This window comes from Podarcis filfolensis (genome assembly GCF_964270895.1).
Source record: "Podarcis filfolensis genome assembly, chromosome: Z".
Classification (NCBI taxonomy): Eukaryota; Metazoa; Chordata; class Lepidosauria; order Squamata; family Lacertidae; genus Podarcis; species Podarcis filfolensis.
The window spans coordinates 19,785,589-19,807,345 of NC_139617.1; the positions used below are offsets into that span (position 1 = coordinate 19,785,589).

The window sequence follows — 21,757 nt, forward strand, 5'->3', positions numbered from 1 at the left end:
GGAATTCACATTATCCTCAAGGCAAGACAGTGCCATAGGGAAGGGGTTTTTTGCTTTTACAAAAGAAACCATACAGCCCCACTCTGTGCACATACCCCTTTGAAATAATATAATAATAATTTATTATTTATACCCCTCCCATCTGGCTGGGCTTCCCCAGCCACTCTGGGTGGCTTCCAACAAAACACTAAAATACAATAACCTATTAAACATTAAAAGCTTCCCTAAAGACAGAACTTCAGTATTAAATAGAAGGTAGGTATTAACTACAATATCAAGTCACATTGGTGGCAGGAACTAGGAGTGGCAGGCCAGTTTGCATTCCCAGGTATGATTGTGTTGTATTTATAGCAAGCACCAGCAGGCACTGATTTAGCTGAAAATTCAGTTTCCTTCATTAAAAACAGTAAAATATAACGAGTTGTACAAAAAGCAGAAAAGGAGGATTTTAGTATCTGAGATTACCAGTTGAGAAACATCAAGCACTTGTTCTACTTTCAGATGCAGTACTACCTACACTAGATTACTGCAGCACATTATGTGGGACTGCCTCTGAAGAGAGTTAAGAAACTTCAGCCGGTGCAGAATTCGGTGGCAAGGTGGCTTGAGCATATTACACCAATCCTGGCCCGACTGCACTGGCTGCCAATTAGTTTCCATGTTCATTTCAAACTGCTGGGTTTGTCCTAGAAAGTTTTGGACCACCTCTTCCCATATACTCCAACCCAGACTCTGCAATCATCGTCAGAGGTCCTTCTTTGTGTGTTCCTCCACAAGAGTTCCAGAGGGTGGCAACATGAAAACAGGCGTTTTCTGCAGTGGTTTCCCACTTGTGAAATGCTTTCTCCACAGAGTCCCATCTAGCACCTTCATTACGTATCTTTAGGTGCCATGCAAAAACCCTTTTCTAGAACCAGGACTTAGGCTGAGTAAATATTCTGTGGCCTTTTAAATGGGTTTGGGGGTTATTGGTTTGTTTTTATGTATTTTGTGTTCTCATTTTGTACTTCTCCCTGTGACCTTCAGATGAAGGGTGGCATACAAATTTAATAAATAATAAAATTATAATAATACACCAAAGACCGTCATTACTCAGGTAAATACAAGGAAAAGAGCAAATAGGTACACATGAATTCACTGCAGGGTACACAGCAGCCCTTCAAGAAACCACATAAGAGTCTTGGTGTTTTGATATATTTATTTGGGAGTGTGTACTATCAATGATCAAAAACCAGCTTCAACCACTACTATAATCAAAGTAACTGAGATACCCATACTTGGGATAATTAGAAAACCTCTGAAAAGTTCCTAGAAAAGTTAAGATACCCCATATGACACTGTAATTTCTAATTATTTCTACTTCTCTAGATGCTTTTTGGGAGGGAAACCCCCACCCCCCCCAAAAAATCAAATGCTTTTATAGCCATAGGGGCACTATCCTGTGCTCGTCTCCCCCCCCCTTGGGGGGAATGTTCAAACAAATGTTCAAGTGTAATCAGGAAGCTTTCTATATTCCCAAGTACAAAGCAATAAGAATATAACAGCTAAAGCAAAATAAAGGCAGTCAATTTCTACCACTGAAATAAAACAAAGGCAAAGAGGTGGCATGAATTCAGAAAAATATCCCTGTTGCTCAGGTGCACTGATGCTAAAGATGAGTAGACTTTTAAGAACCTCCTCCTGCCCAGCCAGCTGGGCTCTTGGTCCAGCTGCAGTATTTCCCAAACCAACCAGTCACTGTTTAGCAGTATAGTCGTACCTCGGGTTAAGAAATTAATTCATTCTGGAGGTCTGTTCTTAACCTGAAACTGTTCTTAACCTGAGGTACCACTTTAGCTAATGGGGCCTCCCGCTGCCACCGCAGCACAATTTCTGTTCTCATCCTGAAGCAAAATTCTTAACCCGAGGTACTATTTCTGGGTTAGCGGTGTCTGTAACCTGAAACGTATGTAACCTGAGGTACCACTGTAACTTCACATTGGCTCAGAAGCACCCTTCTTTCCAAGAGTCATCAGCAGAAACACTGGCCTTCGGAAATCTGTTGGGATACAAAAAATTAAGTACTTTAGAGGAGTAGCCACATGCTACTGTAATAGAGTAAGAGCCAACATACATGATTAGCACTTATGTGCTGTATCTGTTGCTAAAGTACAGCAAGAATTTTAATGTTTGAATGCTCTGCTGTATTAAAAAACTCCAAGCACAAAGAAAACTAGCTTTCTCCCCAAATGTGCTCAGGACGTCTGTTTTCTACACATCTGCAAGAAAAACAGGTGTTAATGTGTTTTACTGCATGTGCATGTGTTGGGAAGTTATAATGAAAAGATGGTTCCAGAAAACTGATATGCAGCAAAATAGATGTAACACAACTTTCCCTACTACAATGTATACTGCTTCTCTTATATCCACCAAAGAGAAACATTAGGTATTGAGCAGTACTCTTATTTGTTCAATTAAAAATGCAGTCTTTTCATAGGGGGTGATTTTTTTCCGGGCATGTTGCACAAACATGGAACCTTGATTGTCACATAGGAAATCCAAGGTGATACAGTGGTTACCATATCAGAGAGCTCTACAGCTGAAATAAATGTCATCAAAGCAAAAGTACATTGGTTGGCTTTTAAAACATGCATGCTTCTCAACATCCCTGTAGCTACCCAAGAACCAGGATTCTTCCCTGAGCACTAGCATCAATTCTATACCAAACACAAGGCCAACCTCAAAATATATGGTTTAAGCACCATATATTTCACATATACCAAGCAATCTTCCTTTACTACAGCCACTTACTGCTTGTTGAGGACAGAATTATGCAGACAGCACTTCACCCAATAAGTCAGTTCAGAATTAGCAAAAGTAACAGCAACCCGCGACTATAATGACTCCCTAATCTCTTGCTGCAAGCACCTGCCCTCACATCCACCTCCATGCTTATATTTGGCCTTTTTGAAAAAACAAAAGCATTTATTCAAAAGTTACAATACAGCTTTGTCCACTGCCATAATATCATAGAATGATCAATCCTCAATCCCACATCATGTCTGCCTTTTTACATTTCATGGTTGAAGCAAAGAAACTTAACACACTGCCCCTAAACCTGACCACTCAGAAGGAAGTTCCACTGAATTCTGATAGAGCTTCTGTGTTTTCCTCTAAAGTTGAAGGAAATTATCACAATTGGTCGACAAATTTTGGTTGGCCTTGGTGAGCCAAAAAAATTGTGGATGCCAGGATCATATAACCACAAATCAAGCATTGCCTCTGATTTTGCACTGTGTCCCTGAGATGTCATGAAGTTGGAAACAAACTTCCATCTTGAAAGTGGACGGCAGGCAGAAGCTTGCTTTGCGCCTGTGCTTGCCAGATGCTCCAAGCACCTGGCCATGTAGCAACAAAAAAAAAAAGTTACAGTTTTCTTACCAATTTTTCAGCTGAGGAGGTAGGGATCATTCTGCTCAATACTGCATCTCCAGAACTAGGAGAATGCCTTTGGACTCTTGCCCAAGGGTGATGGGCGTTTGTTGTGGTGAGCAAAACTGTGGAGTCCTGACTCCAATGCAAATAATATTAGAAGCCAATATTGCTATCCCAACCAAGCCAACAGCACAGAAACTTCTTAATTCTCAGGGCACAAGCCCAGAACATCCTTTTTTTACTTTGCACTTAAAGCTTTTAGCTCTTACCTCTTGGCTGGCTGTGCCAGCTTGCTCTTCAGGGAGGATGTTCCCCCAATGGACGTTCTACTTTTTGGAAGGGCGTGTTTTGCTCCTGTGGCCATACTATTGCTTCTAGCCACCAAACTGCCACCACCAGCAGAATTTGGATGCTGTGTGGAAGACTGTAGCTTTCGAACTCTGCCAACAGTACTGGCAAAACCAGCAGCTCTAATGGATTGCTGTGGTGTTATGGGACTACTGGCACAAGAACCTGCTTTCATTGGCTGTCGGACTATTAAGGGTGGCTTTCCAGCACCCGAGGAATAGCGGAGCTTACTTGGAGCCAGACCTTGAAGTAGGGTGGGAGAAAAGGCACAAGTGAGACCACAAAAAGATTTACAAAGTTTATATCCTGTCTTCTCAGGATTACAAAATTTAAAATAAAACACTAACAAAACAAAAAAAACAGGACACCCCCTTCCCCAAACAACCCCAAGAATAGCCATTAGAGTTCATTCCTGAAGACTTCCCATTGGAAGAGAATCTTCAATGCCATCCTAAAAGCAGACCACGAGGGAGTCAGATGCGCCTCTCTTGGGAGGTAGTTCCACAGACTGAGTGACACAACAGAAAAGGCCCTGTTTTCATTCCTAATTATCAATGCAGCGACAGAAAGAAGTGCTTCAGAAGTGAAGTGGAATTCTCAAAAAATGCTTTGTGGAAGAAGGCGATTGTTGAGATAACCTGTTCCAGGCTGTTTAGGACCCAAGCATGAATTGATCCTAGACACAAAATTGGTAGCCAAACAAGTTGGTAAAAATTAGGATGGCATGTTCCACCTCCTGGCTCTAGACAAAACCATAGCAGCTGTATTCTGGACAGCAGCTGTATTCTCCAGCTGCATATAGAGCACATTACAATAATCAAACCAGGAGATGACAATGCCATGAATGAACTTCGGTCCAACACCCTCGGGAAAATGTACAACTAGTTTGCAGAGATGGATCCAAGAGCATCTCCAAGCTGTGAACCAGCTACTTCTCAGAAAGTGTAACCCCATCCAGAACAGGCTGCATGTCTATTGCAAGATTATCATAACCCCCAACCCACCAGTACCTCTGTCTTTTCTGTTCTTAAGATAAGTAACCAACATTCACAGAAAGGAAAGCTAACTTACCAGCCGATGGCTGATTGATTCTGGAGAGTCGACTACCGGGAACCTGCAGATCTGACTCCAAACTGCGGCTGTTCTTTATAGACTCCAAGGAACGCCGACCTGTTCTGGCCAGGTTAGGCATGCTGTGCCTTAGTTCTTCTATAAAGGAAATGCAAAGACAATGAGAAATCCAACTGCTTTAATGTATTCAGTTACACAACCACTGCAGGCACGTGATCTTCTCAAACATGATTGGATTCAACAAGAGAATCACATACCTTCATTCCCAGAATATTTCAGCCTTTCTGGAATGGAATTCTGCACTGCTCTCCGGGAGGTGTGAATCCGGGTGCCTGTTGCCCTGCCAAAGTCTGTGTTTGTGGATGGGGACTGGCACCGTGGTGAGTTCAGTGGGGATGGTGAGTATCTGTGGCTACTATGATAGGAAAAGGAACAGCCATCATCTTCATCCTCCAGACTGTATGTGTCAAAGTCTTGGTCACTGTAGGTGCCTTTGCGCAATGAATGCAAAGAAGCACTGGAACTACGACGGGAAACAGAGGCTGAGCTGGAGGCATAATCCTGGCGAAGACCTAAAGTATGGCCAACAACAAAGGATACAGTTATTGCTCATTGTTTTTTCCCATAGTTCTTGCCTGACATATATTTGCTGAAGTTTCTACGATATGACCCACCACTGAACTACTAAACCAGACAGAAAGCAAAGACATAATACACTGCTTGTCACAATCATGGTGGTGCAATCAGAAATATTGTTCCAAACCCTAGAGATGGAAGATAATCATTCAGCAAGATATATTCCCATCAGGTGCTCACATTTTATGCTACTTTTAAAACCTAGTTACAAACTGTACAAACAGTACTAGCACTGTGTACACAATGCTATATTTCTAGATTGGTGCCAGAACTCACCATGAATGCCTACCATGTTCTCTTATAATGGCAATGACACCCACCTGAGAGGTGCCAGAACTGCGTTGCTATGTATTCCGGCTGGGGGAAAAGCCCTGACTACACATATAGTTTTACTGCGATGTGTGTGGTTATTTAAAATGAATCGCTTGAATTTTAAATTGCAGGAAGGTTAACAAGACATTTGTTGAAACAACAAAAAGCATTTACACACACACACACACACACACACTGCATCCATTCTTTTGTTATGGATCTTTGCTTCCCCACTATTTGACTGGATTGCCTTCCAGTGGGATAATACTGTTAACAAGCAGCCACCCAGCCCATTTGCTCCTGTTTAAGTTTTCTTAATAGGATAATTCAAGTTACTTTGTTTCCATTTTAAATCCCACCTAAGCAAAAACATCTTCAGACTAACACAACAGCTAACACAACAGCTAACACAACAGCTCAACTGAAGATCCCAATATATAAGATGGACACATTTTTGCACCAAAAAACACTAATTTATGCCACAGCTTTTGATGCCTCTAACCTCATGTCTTCTCAGTAACTTCAGAACATTGAAATTGCAGTTGTGAAAGCTAGACACCCTGCAAAGCAGCTGCTTACAGGTCATGACACCCATTCACGGAGCAACAAAATCCATGGAGATTTCAACGAGCTTTTTAGCTGTGAAGTGCATATATGTATGAGAAACCAAATGCTCCATATGTGTTTCATACACTGCAGATAGTAAAAGACTTATTTAGTTTAAAGAAGCTGGCGGAATTTTGCTGCACTTTTCACAAAGATACTGTTTCCAGACCAAGGCCCCAGGACTAGATATGCTATTCCAACCTGTTCTCCTGTTCAGCAAACGCTAAGTTTGCTGTCAAACTTATTTTCTTCCCCCAAATCAGCCTGTACACCCGACCATCACCTAAACTGAAAAGGTGCTCTTGATCCAGAAGCAACTGCAATGAGTCTGAAAGGTTTTACATTCATCAGAGCAACAGTAGTCCTTACACATATACTGTTCACAACATTTACTAGTATCAATATAATTTATTCAGCAGGGCTACTCAATTACCCAATCTAAGTGGAGAATTTATGTTACTGTGTTACATATAATGCGAGAAAACAAAATTAAAATGTTACATATAGGGAGAAAACACAAAAGTAAAATGTTATTTAGCCTCTATTTGGGCAGTTTTTTAAAACCTCTTGTTGTAGGCGATACTGTCCTAATGTAGAGGAAAATAAATTGCTTTCACATACTTTCTTCCTGTAGACGGGCCATAACCAGCACATCTGTCAAGTCTTGCAGTTTGTATCCCATCGTGATAGAGTCATCTGAGGTACTGAGTTCACTGTCAACGGAAGACTGAGAGCTCAATGCTGAATGCATGCCCACATAACCTTTCAGAAGTGGTGGAGGAGAGAGAAAAGTCAAAATGAGGACTAGAAAGTATTCTTTAAAACTCACTAGTAGTAGCATACTAGGTACACAGCCTTGTTTGAGTCTAGTAATGAGTACAGTGACACTTCCTTATAAAGCATTCATGTTTACCATTAAGATTAATTAGCAATTACTTCTGAGAAAGAGAACTTCCTTATGTAACTAAATTACAGAGAAGGCCCACAAATACAGAGTTTGCATTTAACATAGTTTTCATCTAGGGACACGGGTGGTGCTGTGGTCTAAACCACCAAACTTCTTGGGCTTGCTGATCAGATGGTTGGCGGTTCGAATCCCCATGACAGGATGAGCTCCCATTGCTCTGTCCCAGCTCCTGCCAACCTAGCAGTTTGAAAGCATGCCAGTGTGAGTAGATAAATAGGTACTGCTGCAGCGGGAAGGTAAACAGTGTTTCCATGCACTCTGGCACTCGTCACGGTGTCCTATCACACTAGAAGCGGTTTAGTCATACTGGCCAGCTCCCTCGGCCTGAAGCGAAATGAGCACCACACCCCATGGTCCCCTTTGACCGGACTTAACCATCCAGGGGTCATTTACCTTTACCTTTTTACCTATTATTGTTAACATTCTGCCCTTCACTTTAGGAAGGTCATAATAATTTAATGGCCCAATGGCATATAGTATCTAAGCAGGGGAGTAGGGGAGCAGGGAACGGTCTAGGGCCCTTGAAATAATTTTGGTGGAGCTACAGCTAGGCCTATGATGACCTAGTGACTCTCTTAACTGCCATCATTCCCCATTTCCCAAATAAGAAAACAGGCACTGTAAGTCAAAGGGAGATGTCTTTTAGAATGAAATGTGTTCATACAATATTTGTAGACATGTTCTTTTTAAAATAAAAGGTACCCCTTCTTCTGGCTATGGCGAAAACAAATAAACCAAATCAGATCACCAAATCTTCATGCGTCAAAGCCTCCTAGATTGCAACAATCAAAACCTTTCTTGTCCTCTTGCTGGAGGTAGATTTAGGAGTCCTCCATATTATCCCTTCCTCCTCGATTCAGACACTGTGGATTTAGGCTGAGTCCTAAGTTTCCTATAAGACACTTTCAGAGAGGGGAACACTTTTTGCCTGAAAACATCATAAATAATTGACTATTAAAAAAAAATTAAAAGCCCAATACAAAAACTGGGCAAGAGAGAAGAACAGCCCCTTTTCTGTCCAAACCCACTGCGAGTCCCCACAAAGGTTTGCTTGTTTGTGGAGAAGGGCTGTCAAATATTTGCTTTGCATGCAGAAGGTCTTGAGTTCAAACCCTGGCATCTTCAGGTAGGACAGAGAAAGCCTCCTAGTCTCTGAAACCCTGGAAAGCCATTGTCAGTGTAGATAATACTGAGCTAGATGTACCACCTCAATACAGTATAAGGCAGCTTTCCTTTATCATGTTTTTTTCTAACCCATCTTCTAGTTCATTTGTGACCTAAAAGGAAACAACCTACAGTCCAATATTTGTCAAGTTTCTTTGGTTGATTGCCGAAAGATATTCTTACTCATCATAGATAACCAGGTAAATGGCTACTAACCAAGCCCTAGGACACCTTAAGGAAAATACAGGCTTACTCACAGACCAAGAACCTAAGCTAATTATATTACATGGTTCATATGTATTTAGGCAGGATGTGCATTCAAGTCTAACCTCAGCAATCTTAATTCCCTCAGACATGATGACAGCTATGATCAGGTACAGTGGCACCTTGGTTTACAAACGCTTCGGGTTACAAATGTTTCAGGTTACAAACTCCGCTAACCCGGAAGTAGTTGCTCCGGGTTGCGAACTTTGCCCCAGGATGAGAATGAAATCATGCGGTGGTGGCATGGCGGCAGCAGGAGGCCCCATTAGCAAAAGAGCGCCTCGGGTTAAGAACAGTTTCGGGTTAAGAACGGACCTCCGGAACAAATTAAGTTCGTAACCCAAGGTACCACTGTATTCAGAGGCATGAATTTGTCTGTTGCTGAGTACCAACAGCAGGAAAGGGCTATTGCTATCATGCCTTGCTTGTGGGCTTTCCATAGGCATCTGATTGGCCTCTAGTTATGTGGTCTGGTTATGCTGTTGTCACCTGTGCATACTGGTCACACTACTCTTTGGAAAACACTTTGACCAGTTGAAGTTTTTCCCAAGTCTAAGCAAAGAAACTCACATGCCATTTCTATAAAGTCCTTTGACTTCAAAGGTCAAGCTAATCCTCCCCCAATACAGAAGGAATTTTACACATGCAAGTTAAACAACAAGTCTTCATACAAACCATGAAGTGTCAAAGCAGCAGAGGGAAGTCCTGTAACAGGAGGCTTCATCAGGGCTTTATCTTAAAGACCAATCAAATGCCCCAGAAATGAAATGCTCAGTTGTGCTGGGAGGTGGACTTTTCTCTCAAGAAATAAAACTTTTTAAATTCCCCAGAATTAGCACAAACAAGCAAAGAGGTCTAAACAATCAGCATTAGGCAAAGGCAAGAAAAAGAACTAGGCAATCACGTTAAGCCTGAAGATACCAAGCCAGTCTCACCTCTTCCTCCCCCACTCCCTCATGCATCTCCCACCTCCAGTTCTCTGAAACCGTCCCCAATGCCATGCCGTACCTGAGCTGCCACAAGTTAGTAGCGGTTTGTTAGTTGATTTGCAGTACCCGGGTATGTTTAGTGCATTGCTACAGGACCCTGTGTCTGTATTCAAGTTATGCACACTTGAAGATGCCAGTGGACCGCAATACATGGATTTCCACCTACTGGCTAAAGGAAAATACAAGAAAGCCATGTAACTTTACCAAGTTAAATAAAGATATGGGCAGAAGGAGTGACAGACTACATTTGCATGCATTACATGCCAGACACACTCACCCTGAACACAATACAAACAAATCATTTGATTACCAACAGTTTAAAGTGTCTGGAATATAGAAAAAAATTAAGACAGTTCTCAGTTCTGCATGCAGGGTTCTCTCCTTGGCTTAATACTGCATGCCTGCACATGTAAAGACAAACAATACAATTGCTTCTGCCTCAGCTTATAATGCCCTCCCCATATATACCTGAGACAGCATCAAAAATATCAGACAGGAGAGTGTTTCATGCATTATACTGAAATACTAATAGTGCTTCCTCTTTCCATGCTTCCCAGATAATATATAGACAGGGTAGATGGGATAGCTCCCCTATGTGGGAAGACAAGATAATTTTGACCTCTACGTCATCCTGAAAGTGAGGATTTAAATGATTCACAAATATCATTTTGTGCCAGTCCTGAGGAGCAAAGCTAGCCTCAGTCTAGTGCAATTAACATTTATGCTGGTAAAGTAGCTGGCCTACCCCAAGCAGGGGCAGGGAGCTTTGTTTCACATCACCCAATGTGGTACAGGATAATAATTTACAATATACATCGTGCATTCTAGAAATCAAACATCCAAGAGTAATCAGTGTGGATCAGCTATCCTGCTGATCCAGATACAGGCAGAGTAGTCCCATGAAGCAGCCATCTGTGGACTTACGGGAATGAGGGAAAATAATGTTGTCCTTCTCTTCTCAATGCTCTCTTAAAGCACTTTCATTTAAAGTGTATTAAGAAGTTTTGAAAGACATGCTGCAAATAACAGCTATAAAAACCTTGCATGAATAGTCCACAGGTACTTGGCATACAGACATTTAAAATCAAAGACAGATTTCCCATCATTAGTTGCAGCTAAGATCTAAAACAAGTTAATGTTGAGAGTTCAAAAAGGAGTGGTGTTATTAGTGCAGAGAACAATCAAGCCTTATTCTGAGCCATCTTGTCCTTGAAATCCCTCAACTCAGAATGGTACCTCATGATACAATGGACATTTAGATTCTTTGAAAGCTAACTGAATGCCTTCTAGAGAGACCAACTCAGCCATAAAATGGAAATGGGTAGAAGCCTGAACAATATAACACATTTCCAGGTGGTCTGAATATATTTCCAGGGTCTGAATACAGGCTTGTTTAATAGTTCAAGACAAAATGATTACAGTGTTCACCTTACGCATATTAAGAGCCATTTTGAAAATAGTAAGATTAATATTTGGCCACCCAGTAGCAGGCAATTATACTGTGTTTCTGCCTCCCTGAGCAGGCTGATAGATGCCAAGTGACAAAACTGGGCTTTGGAGGGATGTGTCTCTCTCCACTCTACCAGTCATCAGAGCCTTGTCAGTTTTCTGTCGCTAGCTGTATGTAGGCTAACAAAATCCTGGTGCCTTGGTGCAAGAGGAGATCTGTGGAAAACAGAAGTCTGAAGGGCTCATTTAAAAAAGAGGATGGGAATTCTTTACTCCCCTATAACCAAGGCCTAAAATGGAGCAAATGGGACTTTTATGACTTTTTTTCACAGTAAGCACAACCCTTCTGAAAGCATTTTTAAAACATATTGCTACCACAGTTAATACATATGGATGCAACTTTTATATTCAAGATCAAAGCTAGTAAAATTAGCAATTATAACATGGCTACCAACTTGACTTAATTGCTGAACAAGCAATCCTAAGAGTATTGCAGAGTACATACAAAACGTATTTTCAGTATTTGAAGCAGAAATGCAATCAAGAGAAGGATTCTGCCAAGCAGATTGCCACTGCAACATACAATTATCTATGTAGAACACATCCTCTGAATCTTCTTGCTTCTCACTTGCCTCAGACCTCTATTTTCTGCATTATGAAGCAAATGATCAATGTTTGAACATTTTCACACACCAATGAACAAACTGAAATGTGTGAAAAGTGTTGAGATGCTTGTTAAAATACATGCAAATCTTCCAGAATAAGTAACTACAAATCTTTCAGATACTGGTTCCGAGTAAAAGGACAGATTTTTATTTGCATTCTACCCCATCCCAAAAATATATATTTTAAAATAGCATCATTTAATCAAGAATGTAATTCTTTTAAACTTGTAACTTAAAAAAACTTTTGCACCTGCAGTTTTTATATTGACGTATTTACTATTATTTTGTTCCATGATGCCTACAAGTTTTAACAGGAAGTTGGCATATAAAGTTTATACTTCTCATAAGGAGGCTAATCATCCATCTACTATTACTTGCTATGAATGATAGGAAATTGAAGTCTTCAATATTATTATATGGTGTGTAGACAGTTAACACGAAATCTAATGGACTAAAAGAATTTACTTTTGAGTAGGCATGGATAGAATTAGAATCCACAGGAGTTTCATTTTTCAGAGCTCTCTAAAAAACCACTCATCTGTTTGTGAATAAGAATTATGAGGTTTGCATGATGATTTTAAGTATAGATCATAAAGCCTTACTTTTGTTTACTACAATATTGATGGCTTAAACATTAACGATTGTTAGCAGCCCTGGGCTAACTGAGTCAGATATGATAATAAGTATAAATTTTGCATATTATTCCCCTACGTTGAAAAAAATAAACAAAGATTAATTGGGGTACAGCAGCTTTCAGTACAGGACACTGGTCACATCTAGAACAGTTATTATAACAGACATGTATACTTTTAAACAACTAATACATCACACAGTGATTACGTTATGATTAATTATCTTTATTCTGAAAAACTGTTTGAAGCAAATACAGTATCAAAAATTCAAGAAAATGTTTATTTATGGTTAAAAGTGATTCTCTATTTGACATGAAGTTACCAAAGCTGTTTACTAAGTATTATCATCCACTGATGAAGCCACCTCAGCCCAAGTATCATGTACACCACCTTGCCTCTGGCAAGCTTAGAAAGATTATCTCCATGGCACCCTGCCCAGCCATTAGTGCTAATGCAATGTGGTTTAAGCTCTGGCAAGAAAATGCTAAAGAGCAAAACAAGAGATCAAGGTACCAAAGCTCTTTGAACTAAATTCAGTTGCAAAATTCCAAATACTACCTATGGAAGGAGAAGAATTGTCCAATCAAATTTAACTTTGCAGGTGCTTTGAGAACCTTCATGGTTTATCTGCTTGGTAATTCTTGTGACAACCAAGGCCTCAATCCTACATTCACCTTCCAGGGAATAAGTCATATTGAACTCAATTGCACTTTCTTTTGGGTAGACATGGACAAGATCACACTGACAATAATAATTTTGACTCTTCTGTTTTTTTTCTCAGCAGCCATACAACACAAAATATTAAAACACCCTTTCAAACACATTCAGCTCACCTACCTTGGTCAAGTCTGCTAATTAGGGTACGGCAGGCTGCCTCCGTCTCAGGACTAGGATTGTCTAACACATGCCTACACCACTTCAGGGGAGACTCCTTTTCATCTGCTGGTATTTTTCTTGAAGACACATATAGCCTTAAGCAGAAGGAGAAAGTTTAATATGCTGATTCAGTAAATAATTATATCAGTTTGTCCACCTTTACAGCCAGGGTAAGCTGCTGAAATAAACAACATGAACTATATACAGTATGCATGCCCACCCCAAATAGATAACTACATTTATTACACTGCAAATAGGGAGTCAGTCTGCTTTCAAGGTCAGTTAGTAATTTTTGTATTTTATTTTTTCTAATGATACTTTGTGAATTAGGTGGTTCTGGTGGAGTCCAACAAGCAATGGTGCTACAGCAAAAGAAGCTATCCAGCAGCAGCTTTTACTAACTTGAACTGCTTGTGGTTAGAGCAGATAATTTTTACCGAATACATTTTTAGTAAAGTACTCAAAGAGACCCCTTTTAATAGTTTTAAAAGAGAGTTCCAAACTGCGAAGATTTTGAGTTACTCATTCATACAGCTTAAGAGAAAAAAACTGACACTACATCAAGAAGGATGGGAAAAGAAAGTGTTGGGAATTTACAAATTTCATTGTTTAACTTCTAAACAAGACTGGTTCTTTAGCCAAAGAAAGGAAAAAAATCATGGTTAACTAAAAGGGAAAAGTCCTAGCACAAAACAAAGACAAGCCCCTACTTTAAGAGCTGAGGAAGTCTTCCATTTTATTCCAAATAGGAAAAAAATACTAATGTTTTTCTTACATTTTATAAGATCTTGTTCTGAAGCAGAGTACTACAGTATAAACACATAATGCACTTTTATTTCTGTATTCCAATCCATTTTCTATCAAAAAGCTATATTATGTTAGGATATCCACAACAAGATATGGGTACACCACAGAAAGCAGGTATGCCACAGTGCTTTAAGTAATCTCTAGATACCAGCTTCAAGTGCAGAAATGCAGAAATGATGCCTCTACCTCCGTTTCTCGTTGGTAAGTCTGCCACACTTCACTCACAAAGGCTTGTTAGTGAAAAACAGAATGAACAATTAAGATGGAACTTCCTAGCACTTATCTTTAAAACAGGCATTTATTGGAATGCAGCAGGTGTGACATTCCTTCAGAGAATTAGCAAGACCCATGGCTATATGAAATATAAGTCCTGCCACAAATTATTAGGTAACTATCTATGATATTGACATATGAGCAATAACTACAACCAGTATCATGACTCACTTCCTGAGAAGTAGTCACATACAGCTTTAGATAAATGAAGTTCTCTATTCTCACAAAAATTCAAGGTGTATACAACTAACATTCAATTCCCACATACCTTTCCACAAAAATTATAAATGCACAAGCCTCCACAGCAAGCATATTCCAGCCAGAAAAAAAATGACTATACATAATTTCTTTCTAATGAATAGCTGGATTCATGCAAAAAAAAATAAATGAAGTTGATATTTTAATTGTTGTATGTTGTATATTTCTATTTTTGTAAGCTGCTTTGAGACCTAGATGGTGAAAAGCAGGATACAGGTTTTTAAAGTAAGTAAATAACTGTCACAAGCAGTAGTGGCTCAGGGCCACTCCACACGTTTTATTATGTATATATATAATTTATGTACCAAACACGTGTTGTATGAGGAACAAGAACTGGCAATAACACCCCACCACATTTGGCAAAATCAAATGTGAGTAGTAGTGGGAATGCATCCTACACTACGGAGGCAAACACTCCTTAATATCTTCCAGCTTAGTTTATGGCTGTCTCTTGAACTGATCAGGGCAGGGCCCAAAATAAACAACCACCCGCCTCACTCACAACTACAATGTGAGGAGTGATGCACCTGTAATGCATCGTTTTACACTGCTGTGTTAACTAATAGCTCTAGGGGCCAGTAGCAGTTACACTTTTGTGGACTTTTTTGGGCTGCTTCCCTTAGAACCTGTCCACTTCCAGAGTATGGGTGGATAGTGACTGCCCAAATGTCCATTTTTTTCTTTGACTTTACATTTAGGAAAAGTTGCTGACAAAACCAAGGAGTCCTGGTTTAATTCCTCTGAACACAGATGAAGGCCTCATTTCTTTTATCTCAATTCAAAACAACAAAACAAAATAGAAACTGCTCCAGACATTTGGTCCAGTTCCCTCCTCCCTTGATAGGCATAATTTTGAGTGACTTACCAGGTGTCCTCTTCATCGTCAGCATTCTCAAGTTCTAACAGCTCCACTTCATCCAGAGTTGTCTCATTAAAGAGGTGTTCTACTTCTGCATCCCCTTCGCTCTTTCTCAGTGCTGGCTCAATACCTGTGATGAAGTCTTCTACTAGCACTGTGCTGCCACCATTCCAACTAGACAAGTCATTGGTATTAGCATCACTGTTCTGCATTTCTGTATTGCTCACAAACTTTGGGTTAGGAGGCTGTTCCCCACAACCACTGGTACAGTTGTTCTGTTCTGTGGCCTCTACATCCTTTTGCAAGATGTCATCAGTCTCCTCTGCTTCTGAACTCATTTTACTCAGTGCAGAGTGTAAGTCTGCCACTATCTGCAATTCCTGTTTATCCATCAGAGTGTTGATGCTATTATTCATTTCCATCCCATTGAGCCTGGAATTGCAATTATCCACTCTAGTGCCAGCTTGGCTCAGCAGTTTTGCCTCTGGCACACTTTGAAGGCTTCTAGTTCTCAACTGCTCATTCTGGAGCTCAAGTCTCCTCACAAGTTCTTGCAATTTCCGCACCTCTTCCAGCTCAGGGCCCACTTGATCATCCACTGGTTCAGTATCAGGACCCATCACAGAGTTCTCTGCTGAGCCCCGGCTGAGTTCAGTTCCAAGACTATGGTCTGGCTGAATTATAGGGGCACTCCCAGGGACAACCATCTTCATGGAACCCCTGAGGAGACTTGCTAGAAAAAGATACTATAGAAGATACCTGTTAAAAAAATAAAGTAAACATACCAGTTCTTTTAACAATTGAATGTCTTCAGGGTAATGGTGCAGAGCCAAGCCTTAATAAAATTTGAAGGCACTTATCCGCAAGGGTAGTGCATGTTACTTACAATGGACATGTTGACATGAACTAAATTTGCCCAGCAGCAACCATAATCACTACCATGGGAAAGGCAACTCATTGTTGTTCATGGTGTAAGCAGATATCCATAATGAACACATACAAAATAAGTAGAGTGCTCTATAATCTTCCCAACTTCACATGGAGCTGCCAAGGCAAATGTGGTTTCAGGAAGACAGCTTTAGATCTGTGAGGTCAATTTGGAAAGGACATGACCAACTCAAACTTGCAAAATTCTTCTGAGCTAGCAAAAAAGAACCACATACAACATTTACCTAAGTCTGTGCCAAATGATAGATTCGGAGACAAACTACCATGGAATTGATATTTCAAGTATAACTTGAATTACTGCCAGCCAGCATTAAATTTCAAGTGTTTAGGATTTTTGTAGCCCAGCTTTTTCAATGGGGAGAAAAAAGACTGAATGATATGGAAAGTCTTGTTAAATATCTGAAACACTGATATTAGAGGGAAGTTTCTATATTGTGAAGCTGCATTACCATGTTCAGTAGATAAATTCTGCAATTAACTGACAGCTTGGTTACATACATTGTGTATGCACAAACATAGGAAAATTACTTATTGAAGGCAAGAAACAAAGCAAGCCAGTAGCTAATATCGGATCATGAAAATGCAGGAGAGGAAATTGCTTCTTTCCCAATTGTTTACATTGGAACAGTAAACCATAAACTTATTTCTGCAGGTTTTGGTAACAAGTGATCATACAGTGAAAGAGAATGAAGGACACCAGCAGTTTACTTAAAACTAGATGCATGGCACTGCCATAAGTGACTTTTTACTATACTTTCCCCACTCCAGCAATTTGGCCTGACAAAAGCCAGTGAACTTGGGCTTCTGTTTACATAGTATGTATGTTTTTGGAAAAACAATTATACACACATACACCTTTTTTGGCTCAGTACTTTACTTCAAACTGAGTGGTTATGTTGACACATGGAAGGGTGTGTACAGAACCAGCTTTGTCAATTAACTTTAAAGTGCACGAGACACACATAAAAGTACAGAGTGATGCCAATAAGTATGCACTAAGTCTTTCATTTAAGTCATACCCAATTACAGACGAGCACAAAAAAGGAAGCAATGAAAAAACTCAAGGTGACAGCTCAAGACTCTCTGGGCTCTATTATTAATGTGGTACATGGGACTTATTAGTAAGGGTGTTATAGAAACCTATCAAGTCTTAAAGTGAACAGGTTTCTCTGCTCACATTTACAACTCTTGGGAAGCAAAACAGATGTCAAAGCCCCTAAAGCAGGGGTCAGCAAACTTTTTCAGCAGGGGGCCGGTCCACTGTCCCTCAGACCTTGTGGGAGGCCAGACTATATTTTGAAGGGGGAAAAATGAACAAATTCCTGGATCATCCGCAGGCCAGATTTAGAAGGCGATTGGGCCGAATCTGGCCCCCGGGCCTTAGTTTGCCTACCCATGCCCTAAAGGAACCATCATATAAAAACTGTGTAATTTCCAATTAAATACTTTATCTGTAGGGGAGAAATATCTGCCCCAATTCTGAGCCTAAAACACCCTCTCATAAAATTGAATTTACTATAAAGCCAGCTAACTGGCCTATAATTTTCTGAATTCCTCTCGAATCCCTTTTTTAAAAATAATATTATACTAATCACTTTCCAGTCCTCAGGTATGGAAGCTGATCTTGGGGACATACTACATATATTTGATAGAATATCAGCAATTTCACATTTGAGTTCTTTAAGAAGTCTGAGGTGGATGAAATCTGAACTCAAGTCAGTTTTTGTTTTGTCAATAAGACCTAGAATTTTGTCTCTTGTATCCACCATTTGCTTCAGTTCCTCAATTTTTTCCTGTGAAACTTAGTTCAGATATAGGGATATGCCCTACATCTTCTACAATCCACAGTGAAGGCAGGTGGAAATAATTCATTCAGCTTCTGTGCAATCTTTCTTTGTTTAGCATACTTGCGACTCCAACTGCCTCTCCAGTCAGCTTGCTTTTACTAATGTATTTAAAGATTTGCTTTTAATCTTTGTGTATTCTGCAATGAGCATTTCGAATTCTTTTTTATCATCCCTTGTCATCTGCTTGTGTTTCTTTTCCCAAAGCTTGTGTTCATTTTTATTGTCTTCTATGGACAGTTCCATTTTCTAAAGAAAGCCTTTTTACCCATAATATATTCCTTGATTTTGCTCTTTAACCACACTGGAATCCTCTTGGCTTCAGTCCTACCTTCCCTAATCTGCAGTATATATTCTTCTCATGTTTCTATTACTGTGGTTTTAAATAACTCCCAAGCATTCTGGGGAGACCTGACTTTCTTTATTTTCTCATTCAAATCATCTTTCCCTCTTATGTTTGTGTCCAGTCTTAGACCAGAAATGAGCCTACTGTATATCATACAAAACTGAAGAAAAGCCACATGTAGTGATGTTACATTTTCTTTTTTAAAAGAGAGTTCTGTTAAAGTATAATTATCAATGTTTCCCAGCCACTATTTTTAGCCCTATTTCAAGCAGGCTGCTGCAATTAAGCAGAAAGTGGCAATCATTATCTCTAAACTACCCATGAGATCAACTGAAGCTCCAAGCATCTATCTCCCTCTCTCTCTTTTTTCCAGGAGAACAGTCAAGTTGTTACCAGCGTAAGTGTCAGAGCAAAGCAGAGCAAAAGCATCACCCTGGTCGGGATAGATGATCTTACAGACTGACAGAGGCGTTGCATGAAGCCCTGAGGAGTGAAAGATATACACAACCAGGAAAAGAAAGAACAAATCAATTGCCAGAAGAAGCAGGATCTGGGTCAAACAACAGAAGCACTTAATGTCTAAGGAGGGCCTCTCCACTTGTGAATGGAGGCTGGTGCCCCCTGCCCTAAAAATGGGGTTCCTTTCTAAGAGAACAGGAGGGGCAGATAGATGAACAAAAACATAATCTCCCTTTCTCCAAGCCCTTAAAAAAAGAAAGGTGTGACTCTCCTCGGGAGAAAGAATTGGGGCAAAAAAGCTGTGGGGGGGAGTTCCCCCCTTTTCCCATAACGCCATGAAGGCAGCCACCGCCAGAAGAGACAGATAGGTGGGTGCCTTCCCCCTCCAGTTTTTAAAATAAAGTAATCATCATCATCATCATCATTTCATTTATTTAAAGGATGACCGGGAAGGGTGGGTGGGGAGAGCAGCAGTTGCTGAGCAGGCAGGGAAGGTTTTGTATTAGCAGCAGCAGCAGCAGCAGCAGCAACACCACACACAATATGCACATCCTTCACACACGGAAATTTAACCAAAGATGAAGAGGAGAGAGGGAGGGAGGGAACCTGCTATGGGACTTAAACACTCCTCCCCACACATTTCCGCAGGCAACTGAGTCAGGTCTCCCCCCGCCCCTTCCATACCTGCTCCTCAGCGGAGAAGACCCTCCGATACCTGCTCCTCACCGGATCGTCCGCTCAAGGGAGGGGGATCCGAGGGGATCGTCCGCTCCAGGGAGATGTGGTAGGTGGGAGGGAAGGGACGGAGGGATGGACGAGGCGCCGGGGACCCGAACTGAGCCACGAAGGATGCAGAAAAGAGAGCGAGAGAGGCCCGGCTCCGCTGCCCATCGCTTCAGGGGAAATGAAGGCGGCGGCGGGGGGGTTTCTGCCGACCAACCGTTGCCAGAACATTATCATCGCCGCCGCCGCCTCCTCCACCACCCGCCACATCCCCGAGGGCGCGCTCATTACCTGCCACACACACACACCACGCGCGCGCGCGCCTCTTCTCTCTCCTTCCAGCGGCGACCGTTTGCCGCCGCTGCTACTGCTTTATGTTTTCTTTCTTGCTTTTTTTTTCTCGTTTCGTCCTCTTGTGGCTGATTGGCTACGTTCGCAGCCTCATTCGCATATCTACGGCACGGCCGGCCGAGCGAAAGCGAATCAGGAGGGAGGGAAGCGGAGTTAGGGGCGGGATGGAAGCGTTGTGTGTGTGAGAGAGAGATAGAGACAAGGGACAGCACTCAGAGAAAGTCCCGCCCACCTCCGGCTTTTTGAAGCCTCCTGACGGCGCGCGTGTCCTAAAGGTGTATATCTTCTTTTACGCCTGCGCGTTGATAGCTGCAAGGAGATCTAGGGGCAAAGAAAGGTGGCTTAGCTAAGGCAAGGCATGGAGTTTGCTTTGCTGGGCGGGAGGTGCTAGGTAGCTTGTGGCTGATGCGTTAGAGGTGAACGCGGGGTAGGGGGACGACGACGGGGAGCTGCCCTGCCAATAGCGGTGTGCCCTCGCAGCCATGCCGCATCTGCGCTACACATTTAATTATTTTATTATTACTACTGTTTATTAGGATGAGAGGAAGCGGAGTTACGCAAAAGGTGTTGAAAAACAAACTTTTTGGAGTTTCTGGTCCATAGTCTCTCCTCCTGGCTTTGGAGGCGCTAATACATCTCTTTGCCAGGTGTGCAAGGGAGCCAAGGTACCGCTCTGTATACCACAATGCTCAAAGTGGCACTACATTAGGGATGCTCTGAGAAATTTAAATGGTGGCTGGATTCAGCCTTCTTGTGGCTCGTGGCAGGCATCAGCAGTTTGCTCTACCAGGACACTTGTAGCTACCATGGACATAGCCAGGATTTTTGTTGCGGGGGGGCAGGATTTGGTTTGGGGGGGCAGAACCAACATGATTGGTCAGTTAAGTATTTCTGTTGTTTTATTTGATCTGGGGGGGGGCAGCTGTGCCCATGGTAACTAACCAAGGATGCCAGGTGGTTAGGCCTGCTCCATGGTAGAGCATCTGCTTTGCATGTAGAAGACTCCAGGTTCAAACCCCAGCATCTCTAGGGAGGGCTCAAAGAGACCCATCTGAAATCCTGTGGAGTGATACTGGCAATACTGAGCTAGATGCAGTTCTGCCTGTACTAATTGTTTTCATTATTCCAAAGTCTTATTCCTTTTGCCATCAAGATGCATGCCACTTGAATCGGTTGCTCTTTTGCATGACATAGCAGGGTGGGTTGGAAAGGAGAAGACTCACAGATGAGCTAGTCTGCACTGAAAAAGAGGTGGCACAATCTCTCCCTAAAAGAGCACATAGAATCACTGAGTTGGAAGATACCCCGAGGGTAATCTAGTCCAACCCCCCCTGCAATGCAGGCATCTCAACTAAAGTGTCCCTGACAGATGACCATTCCCCCTTTGCTTAAAGACCTATAAGGAAAGAGAGCATGGGCACGGGGGGGGGGGGGGCAGGACTTTCGCTAGGGGGGTAGAACCAATGTGATTGGTCAGTTAGTTAAGTATTTCTATT

At 41.5% G+C, this 21,757-nt stretch overlaps 1 protein-coding gene across 6 annotated transcripts; it reads right to left on the reverse strand.

Moving 5' to 3' along the window:
* Positions 1–1,180: 1,180 nt before the first annotated feature.
* On the reverse strand, positions 1,181–20,470 carry LOC310754246 (SLAIN motif-containing protein-like). 6 transcript variants are annotated; one of them, XM_083595974.1, is made up of 10 exons: positions 20,202–20,238; positions 19,161–19,211; positions 15,597–16,349; positions 13,355–13,488; positions 9,791–9,940; positions 7,009–7,149; positions 5,091–5,405; positions 4,834–4,971; positions 3,684–4,005; positions 1,181–2,038 (listed from the first exon to the last, which is right to left on the reverse strand). In XM_083595974.1, the coding sequence occupies exons 3-10, from the start codon at positions 16,301–16,303 to the stop codon at positions 1,984–1,986; spliced, it is 1,962 nt and encodes a 653-aa protein (XP_083452100.1). In that variant the 5' UTR covers positions 16,304–16,349; positions 19,161–19,211; positions 20,202–20,238; the 3' UTR covers positions 1,181–1,983. The 6 variants fall into 6 exon arrangements, with proteins under 6 accessions (XP_083452100.1, XP_083452101.1, XP_083452103.1 ...); XM_083595975.1 differs by lacking the exon at positions 19,161–19,211 and having other exon boundaries at positions 20,202–20,470; XM_083595977.1 differs by lacking the exon at positions 9,791–9,940.
* Between the last annotated feature and the right edge of the window lie 1,287 nt (positions 20,471–21,757).